The sequence below is a fragment of the Cotesia typhae genome, unplaced genomic scaffold (assembly GCF_013202065.1).
Source record: "Cotesia typhae breed Kobodo isofemale line unplaced genomic scaffold, CoteBio_Ctyphae contig_56, whole genome shotgun sequence".
NCBI lineage: Eukaryota > Metazoa > Arthropoda > Insecta > Hymenoptera > Braconidae > Cotesia > Cotesia typhae.
In genome coordinates this window covers 112,748-135,000 of record NW_027423760.1, presented here as the reverse complement: position 1 = coordinate 135,000, position 22,253 = coordinate 112,748, and the positions used below count along the sequence as shown (strand labels likewise).

Here is a 22,253-nt window from a genome sequence, read left to right as displayed (position 1 = left end):
TCCGGTGTCCGGGCCTGGTGAGATTTCCCGTGTTGAGTCAAATTAAGCCGCAGGCTCCACTCCTGGTGGTGCCCTTCCGTCAATTCCTTTAAGTTTCAGCTTTGCAACCATACTTCCCCGGAACCCAAAAGCTTTGGTTTCCCGGAAGCTGCCCGCCGAGTCATCGGAGGAACATCGGCGGATCGCTAGCTGGCATCGTTTATGGTTAGAACTAGGGCGGTATCTGATCGCCTTCGAACCTCTAACTTTCGTTCTTGATTAATGAAAACATTTTTGGCAAATGCTTTCGCTTCTGTTCGTCTTGCGACGATCCAAGAATTTCACCTCTAACGTCGCAATACGAATGCCCCCATCTGTCCCTATTAATCATTACCTCAGTATTCCGAAAACCAACAAAATAGAACTGAGGTCCTATTCTATTATTCCATGCACACAGTATTCAGGCGAAATAAGCCTGCTTTAAGCACTCTAATTTGTTCAAAGTAAACGTACCGGCCTACCTCGACACTCAATTAAGAGCACCGCGATAGGATTAAATTGGATGTCGCCTTTTACAGCTAAACCCACCGGTAGGACGTTTCATAACATACCAGTTAACACCGCGAAGCAATGAACCAATAGTATGAAACACAAATTCAACTACGAGCTTTTTAACCGCAACAACTTTAATATACGCTATTGGAGCTGGAATTACCGCGGCTGCTGGCACCAGACTTGCCCTCCAATGGATCCTCATTAAAGGATTTAAAGTGTATTCATTCCGATTACGGGGCCTCGGATGAGTCCCGTATCGTTATTTTTCGTCACTACCTCCCCGTGCCGGGAGTGGGTAATTTGCGCGCCTGCTGCCTTCCTTGGATGTGGTAGCCGTTTCTCAGGCTCCCTCTCCGGAATCGAACCCTGATTCCCCGTTACCCGTTACAACCATGGTAGGCATAGAACCTACCATCGACAGTTGATAAGGCAGACATTTGAAAGATCTGTCGTCGGCACTAAGGCCATACGATCAGCAAAAAGTTATTCAGAGTCACCATAATTAACGATGGACGAGCCACCGATTGGTTTTGATCTAATAAAAGCGTTCCTTCCATCTCTGGTCGGAACTCTGGTTTGCATGTATTAGCTCTAGAATTACCACAGTTATCCAAGTAAATGTGGGTACGATCTAAGGAACCATAACTGATTTAATGAGCCATTCGCGGTTTCACCTTAATATGGCGTGTACTAAGACATGCATGGCTTAATCTTTGAGACAAGCATATGACTACTGGCAGGATCAACCAGGAGCTTCGTTCATGTTTTATTAAATAAAACATTTAGAAATCTCTTTTTTACACTAATACAAACATGTTAATTTTCATGATATAATGCCAGACTAACAGTTGTAAAAGCGGTGCTGATTTGAAATATAAGTTTCTTACAACACTTTTATTTTGATAATAATATCTATTTATTCACGTATAAGTGAAACAACATATTCAAACACCCTCTCTGATTTTGAAAAACTTCAACTCTCGCTAGATATCAATTCTAAGCGACTTGGTTATTTACACGTAAACGTGCTTTTATTATTCTTTTAGTATTCTTGCTCGGAAACAAGTGAGTCGATTACTCAGTATTGAATAAATGTATTCTTCACACATGAAGATATACACGTTAATAAACGCCGAAGCGATTACCACATAGGAGTCATTCAGTCATAGACATCGACCCGTGGCTGTGATGCGTTCAGACATACTGTTTTTATACTAAAAATAATAATCCTCTTCGTAGTCTAGCAGCATTTAAGTATTAACTGAATATACTATACATACTATATACTGTGCGCTGCTGATATTACTTCTTTCAACAGACTACTTCTTTCATATAAATACGAGCAACGATGAGAACCGGGTAGGGAGGATTAAATGACTCAGCATGTCCCCACTCTGAGCGGATTCTTCCATAATACCCAGCTGTTCAGTTGCTTAGTACCTGATGTTTTACATTTATATCTCTTGAGTTTGTATGTTAAGAAAACTTTGAAATATTATTATTTATTTTGTTAATAATAAGAGGAAAAATGTTTTATTTAATATCAATAACTGGTTTAATTAATTAAATTTGAATACTAAAATAAATTTATTTAATTTGAGTAGGATAAAAAACAATTTAATTACTCCAATTCACTTTGAATCTTTTAAACAATATTTAAAGTATCACCTTACTGCAGCGAATCATAATTTAACTTTGTTAAATTGGAGAATTCTACTGGTCTATTTCGCATTTAGCGGTTATTGATGAACATATCATCGTGTTGCTTATCCGCATGAAGAATTAAATTTCATGATTGACAAATAACTCTGCAACGTTATACTACTAAACGCTTCCGAAACATTGTTAAGATTATCTTTTTGTAGCTGTAATAACTCATCAATTAATATTTGTTTTTTAGAAATCCACATGTTTATACTCAAAATTATTACAACTATAAACGTTTATTGTTATTTTTACTTAAAATGTGACATTTGATCAGCTCGAGATCAATAAGTTGTTAAAATTTTCATTTATGTATCCAAAAACCACGCACATAAGTTATCTGTACAAGCGTGGTTGTTTAAATTTATCTGTTATGAGTAAGCAGTAAGGCCAAACAGTAGATTTACTTTACTGGATGTTAGTCGTACGAAATAACGAGGGTTCTCCCTCACCGTCTACAATCGGCTTTGTTGCTACAGAACACCAACTATACCGACATAACTTGGATAATACCTGTGATATCATGTTTTGAGATAAATGTTTTAAAAATTATTATATGTATTGAAGCTTGATTCGTAACTTTGTGATGAAACTTTTCAAAGCATATATATTTTTCTCCCGACTCATTTCATTCAGCTAATTCATAAAATGGATTTAATTAAAAATGTAATATATGTATGAATTTATACATATCTATGTACAAAATGTCACAGACATAATAATTTCATCAGATATGGAAAAAGTTAATTCTGAGCCGAAAAGTCATCTGCCATATTTTATTCTGAGGCATCGATAATTAGTTATCAATTAAAATAAGCAGCCAATAACGGATAGATGAATGGACGGATGTTATCTGATTAGCAATAATTCTTTCAAATACCTTAACTAAATGAGATAAATTTCCAACTGTACAATTTTATTTAGAGGTATTTTGTAGATAATCTTTCAAATATCAGGTAAGATACCAGTGTCAGAAGATCTATTAAATAAAGCTGTAAGGAAAAGTGATATTTGCGAAAAATGATCTCTTAAACATTTCAGATTGAGTCCGTCAGGGCTTTTCTCTTTTGATTTATACAGAGTAAGATACTTACAGTGTCTTGGCAACATCAACAATATCAATCTCGATCCAATTAAATGAACATTTAACCTTCCTTGTATGTTCTATTTACAAGATATTAACGAAATCCAAATCGCACGTTGGATGTTTCCTGATTATATTTACATAGTATTAATTCAGTTTACAAGCCTCGAAGCAATTCAGCGGTGATGAAGAATTCGATTTAATTAATTTAAGGTGTTTAATACAAGTTTGGTTCAAACAGTTGAACTATAAGGCAGATTTGAGAAAACAGTTTTTAGATATTCTTCACGAGCATGATTCAATTCAGTTTTTATATCTTTTCTTTTTAGTCTAAAAAGAACAAGTAAATTTGAATCACTATTTCTTCTGACTTTCTTGTAAAATTCATCACGCTCTTTACACTTTACTTTTAGCTTTTTAATGAACCAAAGGTTATTTCAACGAATATCTCTTTTGGTAAATATTGGTGCACATAAATTCAGAGAAGAAAGGATCTCGGTTCTAAAAGTATTCAGTAATTCGTCTGGATACGAATTTTCAAGTAAAATACTATCAATTTTTAAAGAGTTCATGAGTAAGTTTGACTAAGCTAAATGATTACAGTTTTCCAAGTTTTTATAGGTTATTATCTATGGTTGTGGTTTTAAATTATCCAATTTATATTGTGTTATACCTTGAGAGAAAGGTTCAATTTTTCTTCTAAATAATTTACACTAATTTTAGTGTCTAAACTATAATCACATTCAATTGTTTATTTGATAACAATTTGGTTAAAATTTAACAAAACCAATTGACAAAAAACCTACGAAGAAGATGCCCATACAAAGTTGCCGTTAATGGAAACAATCCCAACCATCGGCCGATATCTGGCAGCCATCGATTGGCCAGTTATAGGGATATGTCAACGGGCCATACTTGGTTAAACGCTGGTCGCCGTCTATTGCGGACATTAATGTTTTGCAATTAATATTCATTTATCGCCCAAAGTCTGGCTGTTCTTGGCCAATTTGTTATTTTATTATAACACAAATTTGGGTTTTCGGAGATGCATTACGCGAAGTATAATATTTAAAAAATGAAAAAAGATATTGTAATGTTTATTTAAGATTATTATTGATACAAATAGAAGTTATATATAAACTTATATAAATAAATAAAAAAAATATATAAACTTTTATACAAGATTATCGTAAATCTAAACAAAAATAATGAGTAAATAAAACAAGACAATAAAAATTTTAAATGTGATTTTGAAGTTTGACTTGAGAAAAGAATGGCATAATTTTTTAAACAAACATATAACTATTGGAAGGATCAACTATCCCTTATTAGAAAAAGACATTTAAAAAGATTAAAATTGTTTGAAAAAATTGAAAAAGATTTGATTTTTACTACTACATAGATATACACTTTACATTGAGGTAATCTTTTTGAATCTCTTTTTCTAATAAGGGATTAGCCTAAATAGGTTTGGTGCAAATTAAATTTAGAATAAAAAAAAATAATCGTCTTCAGACATTTAAAAACTTTATACAAAAATCGACAAAATTGAGTACTAATAAATTTCATAATCTGTATACCCTTGTGGAAATAATTCTCTGAAAAAACTCTTGACAAGTCTTTATAACTCTGAATAAGACTTTTCAAAATTCTTCACATCCCTAACTAAGTGAAGGAAAGACTTAATAAGTCTTCAAAACTCTGCAATACTCTTCAAAAGTCAAATTTTCCCTGCAATTTCGGAATTTCTCAAAGAGTTATTAAGACTTGATAAGACTTGTTCAGTTTTACAGGAAAAGAAGAAAATATTTCTTTTAAAAAAAATTACTTATCAGAATTAAATAAAACTATAAAAAAGAATTAATGAATGTTTTAAAAAAATTTTTTTTAAATAATATTTTCATCACGAAAATACTTTGATGGGCATCGAATCACTCATAGTTGAGCAAGTCAAAACATCAACAGCAAATGAAGTGCACTTGCTGTTGAAACAGATATTACTCAAAGAGTAAATCAATCGGTATTTAATTTGGACTATCAAATATTAAAGTCAACTTTCTAGGTAGGAAAGAATTTTCTAACCACATGCCACCTATTAGAAACTAAGAACACTCAAAGATTCTAACTGTAAATTCGTAAACTAAAATATGTTAGGTATCAATTAATTCCAGCAGATAGCGTGTGGATAGAAAATTCTTTCCTACCTAGAAAGTTGACTTTAATATTTGATAGTCCAAATTAAATACCGATTGGATTTACTCTTTGAGTAGTATCTGTTTCCAACATCAAGTGCACTTCATTTGCTGTTGATGTTTTGACTTGCTCAACTATGAGTGATTCGATGCCCATCAAAGTATTTTCGTGATGAAAATATTATTTAAAAAAATTTTTTTAAAACATGCATTAATTCTTTTTTATAGTTTTATTTAATTCTGATAAGCAATTTTTTTTAAAAGAAATATTTTCTTCTTTTCCTGTAAAACTGAACAAGTCTTATCAAGTCTTAATAACTCTTTGAGAAATTCCGAAATTGCAGGGAAAATTTGACTTTTGAAGAGTATTGCAGAGTTTTGAAGACTTATTAAGTCTTTCCTTTACTTAGTTAGGGATGTGAAGACTTTCGAAAAGTCTTATTCAGAGTTATAAAGACTTTTCAAGAGTTTTTTCAGAGAATTATTTCCACAAGGGTATGCAGTAATAAAATATATTTCAATAATTCAAATAGCTAAGTAGAATTTTTCAGTTAGATTCCAGCATGCGGCGCAGCCGGTAATGATTGAGACTTTCACGCAGACGAATCAGGTTCGATTTCCACTTCCACTTAACCTTCAAAATTTTTTCAGAATATCCGACTAGGATCGATGCTCCTGTGCTACATCTTCTACTACTTGACTTCATAACGCCAATACGACTATAGGAATCAAAAATTCTACGGCATATCGGCTAAATTTTTAGTTTTTTTTTTTTTTTAACATACTCAACCCATGATCAGCCATTAACGGCCCGATAACTTTTTTACAATCGGCCGATAATCAACTGCCGTTAATGGGCCGTTGTTATCATTTGGACATTCAGCCGTCCGTGGGCCATTAAAGTCGCCAATGATCGGCCGTCAACCAGTATCCTTCGCCCGACGATGGGCCATCCGAGGGCCGGTTTTCGAACTTTGTATGGGTGTGTCGGTAGCCGAGTTCCCAGCTCTTCTGACATCTTTTTACTTTACGCAAGCCAAAAACCCTAATTTTATAATTAATCAACTTTGTAATTATTTGTAATTAAATTTAAATCATTTGTCCATTTTTATAAATGTCAATTTTTATGAATGTCCATTTGTACTAATTTCCATTTAAGTAAGTATTTTTTTATCGAAGTTCATTTATTCAAATGTCCATTTTTACAGATTTCATTTTAATTGATGGGCATTTAATCAAATGCCCATTTATTCACTTTTCCTAAAATTTAAATGTCCATTTTTTCAATTGTTCATAAAATCATATATTCATTAAGTGACTGTTCTATTTATTCAATTGTACGTTTGTATTTTTGTTAAAAATAATTACTCGGGTATTGCTTATTGATACAAAGTAAAATAAGTAAATTAATTAATATTAAATTAGCTTCACACTGAATTAAACTCAACGAACAATATTAAATGAGTTTAAGTTGACAGAAATACAATGTTAAATTATTTGCAATAAAATGATTCTAAATTTGGACAATTAACACTTGATGGTGAAAGAGTTCAACTCGACTAACTATAATAGAAAAATTATTCGTTACATCTAGTACCCTCAGTACTCAGTATACTCCCACTACTTCATTAAGGGTCAAGGGGTAGTGGAAACATTACCAGGTATACTGAATACAGGACTTTACAGTGAACTGTATACTATACAAACATGTATACATAATTCAGGTATACTAAATACAGTGACGTTGTCCTGTACAAGTTTTCTCTAAAGATAAATCTAAATATTAATTCCAACAATTTTTAACCATTTTTATTGATGTCTTTTTATATTATTATCTATTTTCATAAATGTCCATTAATCTATTTGTTTATTTGAACTCTTTATCAAATACTTGTATTTCCATTTGAAAATATTTTCAAAAATAGGGATTTCATTTTTTCAGTTAACCATTAGTGCAGTTGTACATTTATAATTATTTTCTTTTTTATTGATGTCTAATTTTACTTAAATACTTTTATTGTTACTTCCAAAAATCAAATATCCATTTTTAGAAATTTCCATATCCATATATTTAAAAATCCATAAATACACATTTCCAATAATACAAAAGCAACACGAACAGAGATAAATTAATGTCACGCATAGTATGTGATAAATGGACCAAGAAACAGAATCTCCAACCTGTTGAACTCCCTATATGATTCCGTGAACTTTTTGGTGGCTCCTTCCAGGCATTCAGTTCTAATCTCATAAGACATATATTACAATATTATGATTAACGCTATTAAAGTTGTATTTTTTCTTTTTGTCTTTTGAACTTGCGAATTTTTTATTATTTTTGTTTTTATTTTCTTTTTTTTTTTTTTTTTTTTTTTTAAAGTTTCTGCAGGCATCGCTAAATTATGTGTATAATTTTTGAGCTAAATTTCTCAGATTCAATAATTTCTAATTTTATATCCTATAATTCAAAGTATGTACTAATTATTGTATAATGCCGATTGGCATCAAATAAATAAATAAATATCGGGCTTGGAGCTTCTATTCAATTATAAAATATAACTGTAACAACAACATCAACAACAATAATTATAATAAAAATAAAAATAACACTAATTATAGGAACAATAGTTCATATTTTTATAAATAAGACGACTTTTCTATCCATTACCTCACTGATGCATACACTTTTATGACCTCATATTCATAAAAACAATGGTGAAAAAAGTTTTCTGTCCTCCAGCCAGAAAGCGCCAACTTTTGGGCCGCTGCGCTAAACGAAGTTGCCGCTTCCTGGCTCTGTCGAACAGAAATAGTATATTACATACCTAGGCCAGTTAAATAAAAAAAGTCTCAGATCACATGTAATTGTTGGTCAAGGCGAAGCCGAGGTTGACAAACATGTGGTCTGAAGCTTTACTTTTTACTGGCCAAGGTGTGTATACTATTTTTCTGCTCGTCGTAGCCGGAATGTGGCAACTTCATTTAGCACAGCGGCCAGGAAGTTGCCACTTTTCGGCCGGAGGGCCGAACTTAATGTCACCGCGCACTGTGACCCGTCGATACTTTATGGTTAGAGGGTAGTCTTTTAGTCGATATAGCAGGGACCCCGTGACAAACTAAGAAATAAAACTGGAGCTGTATATGAGCGAGGTAGCTATTTATATTAAGAGTTAGGATCGCGAAGCTTAGAGAGAAATAGAGATAGAGTTTCGATAAAGCTCTATCTAGGCTCCGTGGTTAAGATATTTAAAGTTTAACAATTTGAGATATGTTTGCATGGTAATTGTTGATTTAGTTTATTGAGATCATTTAGAGAGTGTACTTCAATTTTGACTAAATCATTATTTTCTTTCAAATAAACTACGTTTTTATGCACCTAAGCGTACTTAAATTTGAGTTCATTTGCTTTAGCTTTCGTGATTTTCAAAAATTTATATGTTTCCGGATGCAGAAATTCATTGAAGAACGTATCTCTAATTATTAGTTTCTTTACACGACACTTTACACCGACCGCTAAAAATATTTTTATGGTATAATAAAATTTGTAGTTGATTTACAATAACAATTACAGTTATTTTTATTACACATTTCTTATAATTAATTGGTCACAAATACTGTTATTCTGTTTTTCGACTTCAGCTAATAATACTCTATTTTGACCATTATCGTTTATGTCATTCATATTAGAATTTTCTTCGACTATTTTGTCAATGAGAAATTCATCTTCTTTCCATAAGCATATATTATGCAATACATAACAAGCTATGATGTATTCAGGTATTAAATCTGTTTGATTCATATCTAAAACAGTAAGTAAGCTGTGAAATCTTTTCTTAAGTAATCCAAATGCACGTTCAATAGCTACGCGTGCTGAAGAATGACAAAAATTGTAATTTTTTTGTTGTGCTGATAAGTGTCCATTATCCCGATACGGTGTTAATAAATGTTTATGGAGAGGATAAGCCACATCACCAACTAGATGATAATCATTTAGAAATTTTTCTGGATCGCTGAGATAACCATGCACTTCTGATAAACGGAATACTTGTGCGTCACGTACAGAGCCAACATTACCAACATAGCAGTGGATAAATTTACTTTGAGCATCACAAACAGCCTGTTTTGAATTAGGAAAACCGCTCGTAGCTTCAAATTGATTAGAAATTTCTTTAACTTTTTCGTTTTCAGGCCCAGTTATAAAATGTGGAGCTATTTCAACTAATGCTGATGTAACCCTTCGTAAACTTGATAACAGTGCAGCAAAACTAACGCCAAATTTTTGGCATATAGACCTTCAAAAATAATACATTCAGTTAAAATCTGTTTTATAACGAATAATTTTATCTGAAACTTCAGCAATATTCTTTCGTTATACCGATATGATTCTGGAGTGGCCATTTTCGATATAGTGATCAATAATCGGGCGGTATTATAGGAGATCCTGAAATTTTTCTTGTTAATGATGGATTCGTTGTATCAAGGATAAAATTAAATGTTGATCGACATAACCTAGAATTATTGAAACATTTATTTGTTTACAATTTAATCCATAAATTTATATTGGTAAACAAAATTTAACATTTTTACAATATTAAATTCGATACTTTATTAATTACCTAAAGTGAGATTTAAATTCTTTATCACTAAAAGCTGGAATAACCTCTTCAACAAAATTTTGGAGCCTTGGTATGGGTTCTTTTTTAAAAGATAAATTTAAGTAAATATTACAATATTTCCACTCCATTTCTTCATTACTGTCTTCAATCATATCATATTCATCACTATCATCACTATCAAACTCATCGTTGATTATTTCCAATAAATTATTTACTATTTGATCAAAATTTCCCACATTCGCCATATTGATACAAACTAACGCTCACAAAACGAATGATATTTTCTGATTGATTCAAAGCGTTCGTAAATCTACACCAACGCCAATAGTTTGTGCTTATAAGCGTGAGCGCTCAAAGCGTGAGAGCGTCTAACGCGAATGTATCCGATGAAGTAGTATTGCTTATGATGGTCATTAACGGTGAATCCATAGCTGGCGATGTGAATACAGAGTCTTCAATCTAAATTTTAAATTAAAAAAAAAAAAAAAAAAAGAGTATGTTATATCCGACATACCGTATATCCGAACAAAAACAGTTTCACTGTAAAAAATTGCGCCAAGTCCACGTTCATAAAACTCATCTCAATAACATCTGCACTTTGCAAAAAAATAAGACTCGTTACAATAATTTTCATTCTATACAAAAAAAGTTAAATACAAAAAAATACCAAGAAACCGTCATAATGTTGAAAAAATTGAAAAAATTTGTTGAAAATTTAAAAATTAAGAAAAATTTTTTTATCGTACTTGGCGCGCGTCATCGAGTACCCCAAATTTTTCAGGATACATGAACATCCTTTTAATGTTTCAACATTTATAAGTAAGTCAACCTATAAAATGCATAAATGTAATTAATGAAATATTATTTTATGATACGTTTAACAAAAGTTAGGTAAAATCAACATGGCATACGTATTTTATTTGAAATTTTTAAATTCTCTGCCCATCGTTTATGATTTCAATAAAACGCCCTCTCCTGTTCGGTTATGCAATTTGGTTACAAGTGAATACGCCTGCATACATTGACTCTGTCGTGGAATCACTGCGAAAATTAAGTTGATTAAAAAATAAAACGTATGGCCGACTAAATTGAGAAAATGCGGTGTGATTGCCAATCAAAATGTGTTAATTACAATTAAACGAAGCATGATCAAGTTTCTTCATGAAAGCTTAATGACGGAACTGAAAAAAATTGAATTAAAAAATTTTGTGTTATTTCAGATATCTTCACCAGACTACCATATTGACAGATATTTTCACTAAAAATCTGAAAAAAATTTTCGAAACGGATTTTTTCACTGAAACTGATATTAATCCAGTAAGCAGTGTTTTTAATTCGTTGAGTATACTTCACTAACGTGAATCTATAAACATAACAATGTATGAAATCATATATTATATAATTAGAGCTGATAAGATATAATATATATATATATATATATATATTATATTATATAATTATACATATTTACATTACATAAATTCAAGCGAAATCGTTTTTTCTCGGGTTGAAATTCGTTCGAAAAAATTTGGGGTACTCAATGACGCGCCCCAAGTACGATAAAAAAATTTTTTCTTAATTTTTAAATTTTCAACAAATTTTTTTCAATTTTTTCAACATTATGACGGTTTCTTGGTATTTTTTTGTATTTAACTTTTTTTTGTATAGAATGAAAATTATTGTAACGAGTCTTATTTTTTTTGCAAAGTGCAGATGTTATTGAGATGAGTTTTATGAACGTGGACTTGGCGCAATTTTTTACAGTGAAACTGTTTTCGTTCGGATTTATTTTACTAAACATACCTCTAATTTTCTAATTAATTAATTAATAGCTTAATTGCTTTTCTATACATGAAAATAAAAAATAAAAATAAATCAATAATTATAAATGTTAAATATTAATAATAATAATAAAATTGTATTTTTTTTAAAAAGTTATTCGTTAATATAACAAGATAAATATCGATCAGTTGTACTTAAATATAACTTTTGTTAACGCTGTCAAAATTATAATAAATTGAAAATAATATTAATAAACTTCATTATTATTAAAAATAGTTATGATTCATAATTTAATTTGAATAAATGTATTAAAAAAACACGTTTAAATTTTTCTAAACATGTTTATATCCCTGATAGCCAGCGCTTTCTCAGTAAGTGTTGACTCCCAGCAGTTACGGTTAAGTTATACATCAAGTTGGCGGTAATTCTTCACTCAACAACAGTTGTAAGCAAATTGACAGAAATCTACGGCCGCAACTTGAATACAAGTTAACAATCAAACTTGTAGTTAAATTTCCTTTCAACTTTACTACAATTTGAAGGAAATACTTGTACAGCAAGTTTTGACGTCTATTTGGAGAGTAAGTTATAGGTAACTAATAGGTAATCGCTCGCTTTGCCAACTCTTTCCGTCAAGTTTGCTTCAAATTGCGGACGTAGATTGACAGTAAGTTATAGGTAAGGTGGCTATCAGGGATGATATTTCATTTTATAATAGTTTTTGGCCATCTGTATAATAACTGAATGTACTTTTTACAATAAGTTTCATCTGTCGATAACAAAGAAATCGACTTTGAGCTTATGAAATCTGTCCAATCGGAATGTCTTCCCTGATAGCCACCTTAGGGTGCCATCGATTTATCACAAAAGGTAGTTGTTGGCAGTGTGAATAAATGCTGGTTATTGTTTGTTCCCTCTGGAGCTAGGAGGCAGTTGATGTTTGTTCCGAGGTTATTTATTTCTAGTCATTATTTGAGACAGATTTACATTCAAACTTTTGAAGTTATTCACTGACATACTTAATTACACATGACTGAAGAACCAATGTAACTTTGAATTTAATGTATTTAATTATCTACAGAGTTAAAGCCAGTGATTTTTATTATCATATGTATTCCACAACCATACCATTATAAGTCTTGTATTGTTTGTAACAGTATGATTTGAAGCGACTTATAAAAATATCTTGTTGCTTTTTATCACTTACATATTATAAGACAACATATTTGTGTAACTTATCTACTATGTGACTAATTAACTCTGTACCAGTAGTAAGTAGTGCCAATATAATTTCTATCCAATTGGACTTAGCTACACAGTAACTTTCAGCCCACGAGTAAATACTACCAACGTATCAAGCTGCCGTAGTTTTTGTAGACGATGTATGTTTGTGACCATTATGATTTGCAGCACCTACAACTACCGAAATCATTCAATTATCGACAATGCTAGTTAATTGCAGTATCAATGAATGTAATAGTTATTTATTTCTAATGGAGCTAGGAAGCAGTTGATATTTATTCCTAATATATTTAATTTCAATGACTTTATGAGATGGATGTATCTTTAGTCGTTTTAATTTAAAAACAGGCACACTTAGATACATTTGACCCCAGAAACAGTAGGACTTTAAGATAAATGTTTTTAATGCTCTACTATTTTTATGTCAATAATGTTTACGATCTCTTATACTATACTTACTATATCATTTTGAGTCTTATATTATTTATGACCGTGTAAGTTAAAGGCGTCTGTAAAAAATAACTTATTGCTTTTAAGTACATAGATATTGTAATGCAACATATTTATGTGACTTATGTGTTTAAAGTCAAAGTAATTATGCGCTTGTTATAGGTATTGTCAATATCATTACCATCTAGTTCGATTTAATTGCAGAGCAATTTAAAGCCCACGAGTAAATGCTACCAACGTATCAAGCGGTCGTAGTTTTTGTAGACAATGTATGTTTGTGACCATCATAGTAAGCAGCGACATTATTACAGCGCGGGTATACTTTGCGACCGTTTCTAAAAATGTTATCGACTGCTATAATTGTCACTTTTCGATGATAGAATAGATTCTAAATGGTAACTTGAAAATTCATTTCTGTCTGATTTTTTTAATTCATTCAGCATATGTCTAAGTTTGTGGTGCAATCTAGAGGATAATTAATGGAACTTTTTTTATAATCACTACAGCTTAACTTTTCCGGAGATCGACGAGTTGGAATTTTTCATTGTAAAAATAGAAAAAAATTTTGTAAATTTTTCTACAACAGTTTCAAAACAAACTGACCTAAGAAAAATTCGCCTATTGAACAAAGAAAGGTGAAGTGTTATATTCTATTTCTTTTCATTTTTTTTTCAATTGCAAATTTTAATGACTGTTATTAGTTTTTAAATTATTACCGTATCTCAAGGTTTTTTTGCAAATTTTTATTTGTTCGTGTGTATTCCTGGCATTGTTTTTAACAGTTTTTTTACTTTTCTTGTAAAATTTATCAAATTAATTGTAGTAAATGCAATTTTCCAATTACTTTTCAGATTTATCTGACGAAAGAGAAAATTATTTACGTTATCTTGATTTCTTTCCCTGCAAGAACTTTTCATTTTTCATGTCGACGTCTTTATCCTTTGTAAGTTTATAAGTTTCGTAATAGTCAATTTTTTTGAGGACCAATTGAGAGAGGCATTTTACCTACATACTTGTGGATGTGTGGGATGGATACTTGCTTCTGTAGCTAATTATCCAGCTTCATTCAGATTTACTATTCTATCTTAGGTTTTTAAAAAATTGAAGCTTGTTCGATAATAACTATTTTCTAATGGTTTTGAATGCGAAATTTATATGAAAACAGCTGCTTAAAAGCAAATCAAATTGGGGTAAGTAATTATATATATAAGGTGTATTTAAATTAAATAATTTGAATTAATACAGAAGTAAACTTACGAAAATATATAAATCCCATAAGAATTATAAATTTTCATAACAGAATCATAAAATGAAAAGAAAAGAACTCTATCACTGTATTTTTAATAGTTAGTACAATTAAATCATATAAGACAAAAAAATTCGACAAAGACTTAAAATTTTTATGAACAAACGGATGTCACTGATGATCAATAATCTTTTCTCAAGCTCATTTGTAAGGTGAAATTATCCTCTAAAATTAGAAATAAATTAGAGATTTATCATCTATGGAAACGTCATGTAATGTCAATTACCACACAGAAAGAAAAATTTCTTAACTGGAGAAAAAAATTCTTGGCTGAAGAAAATTTTCAGGTGCCTGAGGAAAACCGAAATTGTCTTGGCCGAAGTAAAAATTATTCTTGAAATTTCATTCTTGGGGAAGTAATTTTTTTCAATGAAGACCAATTACTTACTTGTATCAAGATTTAACTTTTTCATTGAAGTTAATTTTATTGAGTGAAGTGTTTCTTTTTTAATACAAAAATTCATTTAATTTAAACAAGAAAAAAATTTATTGTCCTGAGAAATTTCTGTTGCGGCATGAGTAATTAAATTACTTTAGGGAAGCAGCGCTATCTATTTTAGCTAAGAAATAAATTTTCTCATCTTGTGAAAATTTTTCTCTTGAATCTTTGATACCTGTTTTAGATTATTTAGCGCGCAATTATACATATTGGATGAAAAAAAACGATTCAATATTATTTGATTTTCCCATTTGACAAGTTAATCGATAAATATATTAATAATAAAGTTTTTTTCTACCAAGATATTTAATATTTTGGAGCAAGAAGTTTAATTTTCTCAAATCAAGAAAATTTTCTTAGCTTGAATAAATATTCTTGGATCAAGAGGGATATTTCTTCGAGCAAGAGAATTTATTTTTTTGGAATAAGTAAAATTTCTTGTCTCAAAAAAAAATTTTTTTTTGCTTAAGAAAATAATTTGGAAGGATATTTTCTTGGCTCAAGTGAACCTTTTTTTCTGTGCATATCTCTAATAGTATGAATGATGTAGCCGTCAGTAACTAAACAAATCGAATGGCTACTTTGTTATTTTAACTGCATAAAAATAAAAAATGTAAAAAAAAATTTAATAATTTTGAATCAAGTAGAAAATTTCTTGAACTGAGAAAAATTATCTTTAACCAACAAAAATTTCTCAATTCAAAAAATTTTTTGCTTTATTCGAGGTAATGAACGATCTTCAAAAACAGTTTCTTGGGCCAAGTTCATTTTTATATCAGTGTACCTTTAAATATTTATATTATTAAATGTTATAAAGATAAATTTCTGCCGCCTTTTTTTCATCTTTTAATTTTTTTGCTGTTTAAATAATTAATTATTAATAGATTATTAAAATTTAAAATACCATAACTTGATAATGTTATTCAGTATAGTTGTCAAAAGCTCTCCAACAAGAAAAATAATTTAAAGAAGTTTTGTTCAACAATTATCCGATTCGGAATGTTTATGAGGACTCTAAAACATTTAGTTAATTAATAATATAGGCTCATTTGATAAACAATGAATGAAAAATTTTTTTTCTTTCAGTGATTACATAACATTATAATTTTTTGAGATTTTTAAATAAATTTTTCCATTTGTATAGCGTTTATAGTTTTCGAGTTATTTTTAAAAAACAAGATATCTTTTTTTTGGAGTCTTCAATTGTTTATAACTTTTTCGATTATTATTGTGCAGATTAGAAACTTCCGCACATTTTTCTATATATTATTATGGATTGAATGAACTGTCGTTTATATTTTAATTTGGATTAAGAAGAATTTTTACTTTTTTCAAAACATATTAACCAGTAGACAATAAACATAACTCTTAGCGGTGTTGAGTTAAGATCGTAGATAAAATTCTATCATGACGACACAGCACATAACGTCGTGGTACTATTGGTAGCGGTTAGCGGTAAGTTTTATCGACGATCCGACTGCGCAAGTGCGCACTGCACTGCTCGTGCTCGTGCAGCTAATAAATTGAGTTAAGCGAGAACGAGAACTTCAGTGTTCTCTAGGACTTTGTGTCGCGTGTTTGTGTCAGAGTTATATTTTTTTTGCACGTTGTATAACTAAAATAATGAGCAGTAAAGTTAAGTATCACATTCGAAACCATCGTTTAAAATTTATTGACAGAGTTGTTGATGGCTTTGCCTATTACTCCTATAATACTACTGGCAATATCAGGTAATTAATGAATTACTTATTAAGTACTAGCTGTCCCCCGCGGTTTAACTCGCGTAGATTGAATTCTATTAACAATTTCATGGATTTCAATTTTTTTGCTTAAATTTAACTTATCTAACCTATAATTTAATTTATCTAAATTTTACTTTATTTTTATTTTTATTGATTTTATTCGAGTTTCAACTTATAAATGTAGTCAAATAAATGGCGTTTTACTTAGGTTTCACAAAAACTTTTTTTTAGGTAAATTTTATAGATCTATCTATTTATTAAAACTTGAATTTAAGAGCCGTTCAGTATTTTCTTTTCTCTCGCATTCGTTGAGTCAAACGGTAGTGGTAGTATGCTTGTTGCACTTGTACATGGAAAAATAAAATCATTAACTTTAATTTGTTTCAGCTTAATTTTCGAACTGGATTATCGCTTAACGGCTCTTAAATACGATATGAAAATTCTTTCCGATGAATTCGGAGAAAAACAAAGTTGATCAATGACTTTAGAAATGGTGATTTAAAAATTTTCAAAATTGCAAAAATAGCTATTTTTACTAATTCATTTCCTAATCATTTTTAGATAAAAAAGACTGCATTTCTCTGAAAAATGCACGTTAAAACTAATGAAATTTTCTTCAATTTCATTAATATACTTTAAGTTCATTTTCATTTCTAATGGTTTTATTCAGCTTCAATAATATGAATAAAGTCACGAAAATGACATGTTTTTTTAATTTTTACAGGAGTTGACAAAAGTCTTTTGTATATGTCTCTTTTATATATATATGTGCAATATTAAAATCTACAATGTTACGTTGGGTTAGGCCAAATACTGCTTTTCAATTATTATACTTTTTAACAGCCGGTCCCTATATGATTGCACGTTTGTATTTCTTTCCTAAACAAGAAACAATTTCAAAAAAGACGCTGTGCTACGTAATAGATTTTTAAATTATCTATTACGTAGCTGAACGTTTGTTTTTTAGATTCTACTTTGTTCGGAACAAAAACATAAATCTGCTTTATTATCTCGAGTGCAATAGGGATAGTACCGTTTTTCGCAGTGAGTGTGACGCGAGAAAAAGATGTTAAATTAACGCTAAGAAAATTTTATTCATATTTGACGTAAAATTTTGAATAGACTAATGTAAAAAATTAAGCGTCCAAAAAAATTTTCGAAAATTTTTAGTGATTTTTGACAGGCTGTATTTTAGAAAAACGAGGAATTCACTTATAATTTGACGAAAAAGGGGATATATCTTGGTGCCTATGTGGTGGATTTTAACCTCGTATTTTTTTTCTTATACTTAGAGATGTATAGGATGATATTTAGCTATTTTTTTTTATAATTCCATGACGGAGACGCGAAGATTTATTTTTTAATCTATGACGTCTCAATCTCAATGCCGCTTACTACCGTGAAAAGAGAGGGGCGGGACGCTGAGCGCGCTCGGGAAAGAGAGGTCCGACAGCTCAAATATACACTACCGGTCAAAAGTCTTTGCCCACCCTATAGATTGCGGGTTTATACAACAAATAAAAATAATACGATTGATTTTGATACCTGTATTTAAAAACATGAATAGATAAGAATACAGTAATGATAAAACTACAATATATAATTGATTTTTATTTAAATTTTCGATTCATCGACGTAACCTCCTTTTGCTTTGATTACTGCGGCGCACAATTTTGGCATTCTATGTATTAATTTCAATAAATAATCATCATCTATTTGGTTCCATTCATTTTGCAGGATTTCCCAAAGGTGTGAAGCAGAAGTAGGACACTGCTTTCTGACTTCTCTGTCCAATTTATCCCACAACAACTCTATCGGATTAAGGTCGGGCGACTGTGACGGCCAAATCATGACTTTGAGCACATTCTTCTTTTCCAATTGTTCTAAATACTCTTTACAAAGCTTAGATGAATGCTTAGGATCGTTGTCGTGTTGGAAGATAAATTTTCTGCCGATCAGGCGCTGGCCAGAACGGACTACATTTTCCTTTAGGATTTTTTTATAGCCTTCTTTCTTGAGAATTCCTTCAATTTTTACCAAGTCTCCAGTCGCCCTTCCTCCGAAACATCCCCAAACCATCACTGAGCCTCCACCGTGTTTCACAGTAGGGATTACACATGCATCTAACATCCGTTCTTGACTTGACCTGCGCACAAAAACTCTTCTTTTAGACCCAAAAACCTCGAACTTCGACTCATCGCTAAATAAAACGTTCTCCCACTCTTCTTGCATCCAATTTTTATGTTCTCGGGCCCATTGCAACCTCTTGATTTTATTCTGACGTCTTAAAAGTGGTTTCTTCACTGCCACCCTCCCAAAAAGGCCAACTTCTCTCAATCTCCTTTTCACAGTAGAAGTACTCACAGGCGAATCCCTAGACGAATTGATTTGAGCTGCGATCTCTGGGCCTGTGAGTCGTCGATCTCGTTTGCTGATCAATGCAATACGTTTATCTTCAGCAATTGTGGTTTTTCGAGGCCGCCCTGAACGGTTTCTATCGTGGAGACTTTTGGTGGATGCATATTTATTAACATTATAGTCCACGGTTCGTCGAGATATTTTCAATTCAGAGGCAATAGCACGGTTACTTTTGCCTTGATTATGAAGACTAATGATAAATGCACGAGTTTCGATTGATAGCTTCTTGTTTTTCCTCATTTTTAGACTTTTTGATCCGAATTTGTGAGAACGAAAAGAATCCAATTATGAACTTCACAGAAAAAAGTTAATATCACTGTAACGCCCTTTCTTTTCGTTTAAAACTGCAGAATGGGACTAAACTACAAGAGTAAACACCAAAATAATAATTCACTTTTACACAAATAAAAAAAGAGTCGGGTACTTGAAAGTATTAATTTTTCACAGACACCCACAAAATATAAAAATGTTCTATTATAGAGTAAACCAATTACAGAGAATGAAATTTTTGTTCAATATAAGATCGTTCTGAACTTAGTTTGACAATTATGAGAGAAAAATTCGGAAGAGAGTAATATATTGAAACAGAAGTATGGTTGAACGGGTGGGCAAAGACTTTTGACCGGTAGTGTATTTTCAATGATATATTCGAAACTATTCTATTTATCAAAAAAGTGACAAGGATCTTTTTACGTATTTTTAATTCTAAACATTTTTTTATCGATAAACTTACCCGTCAAACTCACGTTTCTCGAGTTATCCCAATTTAAACAATTAAATTATTGTTAACAATTGTTTGCATCATTTGTGAACAGATTAAATACAATATTCGTAATCCATGGTCCAAAAACGAAAGAATCCGGTGGATTATTCGATGGACATAAAATGTACACGGGCTTCCCTTTTTAGCCGATGGACTAACCTCAGAACGTCGAGATCTGATGAAAATTCTATTTTTGCAAAACGGGGTAAAACCAATAACTCCCCAATTTTTAAAAATTCTTAATTTTTTTAGCGGGAAGTTAAAAAATCAAAATCGGACCAATTTATCGAAAAAAGTCTAATAAGCCACTTTTTTTTCCTCACCGACTGCACTATGATTTTCTATCATTAGAGTGAGTGTAAGGGGAGTTCCGGCGCAGCTAAATCTTAGTTAATAATTTTCAATGTTTGGGGTAATTGTCTGAGTATTTTGAAATATTGTTAGCTTCAAACGACCCTTGGAAGGATTTTTTTCTAATTTTTTTTGTCAATTTTTTGTCTTTAGAGTAGGGGTAAGGGTAGTTCCGGTGTTCTGAGGGGCTATTCCATTTTTCGTAGGTATATCCGTTGCCATTTGAAACTGGAAACAAATTTTCAGCTTCAAAGTCGACAAATTTTTTTTTTTATTTTCGTTCACGAAAAACGTTCGGAACTTCAGGTACATTGTTCGGATTGGTCATTTCATTCAAAAGATATTGAGCACAAAAAACGTTAAAATGATGATTTTTTAAATCTTTCACAACGGAAGTATTTAAAATAGAAGTATAATAAAATTGACCTCGAAACGTATCAGCAGTCTTTGCTTAAAATCATGAAAATAAACAAATAATCCCTCTTTTAAGCTCGAAGAGCTCAAAATGTATAAACGTCCGATTTCTTGAGCTCAAAGAGCTCATTAACGAATAGTTAGGTAAATTTTCGAGCGCTTTAACCTTGAAAATAGTGAAAAGTTTCAGGGATAGCCTGCTACAGGTCCAACCATTTTTCAGATTTTTTTTAAAATATATTTTTTTGTTTATATTTCAGTTACATAAGATGCTATGAAAGACGAAGTAAAGCTTGTCATGCTCGTGGAAAAATGCAAAATGGTATACCTGTTTTATCTACAGGTCATAATCATGATAAGAATCCTTTACTACAGAATTATTGCATCTTTCAAGATGCATTATTTACTGCAGCAACAGCGCGTCCTTACAGGTCTCTGAGAACTATTTATGATCATTTTAGTGTTCGGTAAGTTTTTTCAATCAGTTATTATGGTTTTTTTATTTATACAGACACATTTATAAAGTTACGATTCCCATGCCATGTCATGAAGATGAAATATCTTGTTTTTTCTGAGTATGATCGGCGATTGTTCAAAAGTTGACTTATTTTCATTTTTTTATCTCTTTGTCTGTTGTACTATTTGAACAACGGTGCACTGATGTACATTTATTAAAATTATAATTATAAGGATAATCTATGTTGTAGCTTTTTGAAGTTTTATGAGTTCCTTTTTCAAACTTCGTATATTATGAATTAGATAAGCAAATATTATTATTGGACATTTATCCTGCTTTAAAATAATTTTCTTCTGTTGGAAAAATTGCAAAAATGCAGCGATGTGCCGTTGTCGTAACTTAGCTGGACCGTTCAATTTGTTCACATTTCATGACAATTGATTTGTGCTCGATGGATTATATTACATTATTACGTTACAATATTACAATATATTACATTAAAAACTCGCGAACTTTTTCGTTTCTTATATTTTATACCGAATAGTAATTTTTTCTCAATATATTTGATTTTACGCCAATATTAGATAAATAACGATCTTTTTTTATATACAGACATCATGAAGCAGCTGTACAATTTACATGGGCAAAAATGCAACCTCTTATGGAAAGCTGGCGCCGCAGAGAACGACCACGCCATCCACCAATCCCAACAAATCTGCAACAATTTGCTGATTTTTAAACATGCCACAGTGGGCCAGT

The 22,253-nt window shown here is 31.0% G+C and overlaps 1 protein-coding gene and 1 non-coding gene across 2 annotated transcripts in view; one reads left to right on the top strand and one right to left on the bottom strand.

Moving 5' to 3' along the window:
• The window catches only part of LOC141532140 (small subunit ribosomal RNA), a 1,906-nt gene extending 619 nt beyond the window's left edge, over positions 1–1,287 (bottom strand). The window contains exon 1 of the ribosomal RNA XR_012480047.1: positions 1–1,287. This exon is cut by the window's left edge and continues 619 nt beyond it. This is a non-coding gene — a ribosomal RNA (small subunit ribosomal RNA).
• A 15,640-nt stretch (positions 1,288–16,927) lies between these two features.
• Positions 16,928–22,233, top strand: LOC141532042 (uncharacterized). Its single transcript, XM_074250201.1, has 3 exons — positions 16,928–17,079; positions 21,298–21,504; positions 22,107–22,233. The coding sequence occupies exons 1-3, from the start codon at positions 16,973–16,975 to the stop codon at positions 22,231–22,233; spliced, it is 441 nt and encodes a 146-aa protein (XP_074106302.1). The 5' UTR covers positions 16,928–16,972.
• Positions 22,234–22,253: the final 20 nt, after the last annotated feature.

Bases quoted from the DNA above. Each gene is read 5' to 3' on its own strand.
- LOC141532042 (XM_074250201.1), top strand. From the start codon at position 16,973: ATGAGCAGTAAAGTTAAGTATCACATTCGAAACCATCGTTTAAAATTT. The intron at 17,080-21,297 runs GTAATTAATGAA...TTTATATTTCAG, and splicing joins AATACTACTGGCAATATCAG to TTACATAAGATGCTATGAAA. The intron at 21,505-22,106 runs GTAAGTTTTTTC...TTTTATATACAG, and splicing joins TATGATCATTTTAGTGTTCG to ACATCATGAAGCAGCTGTAC.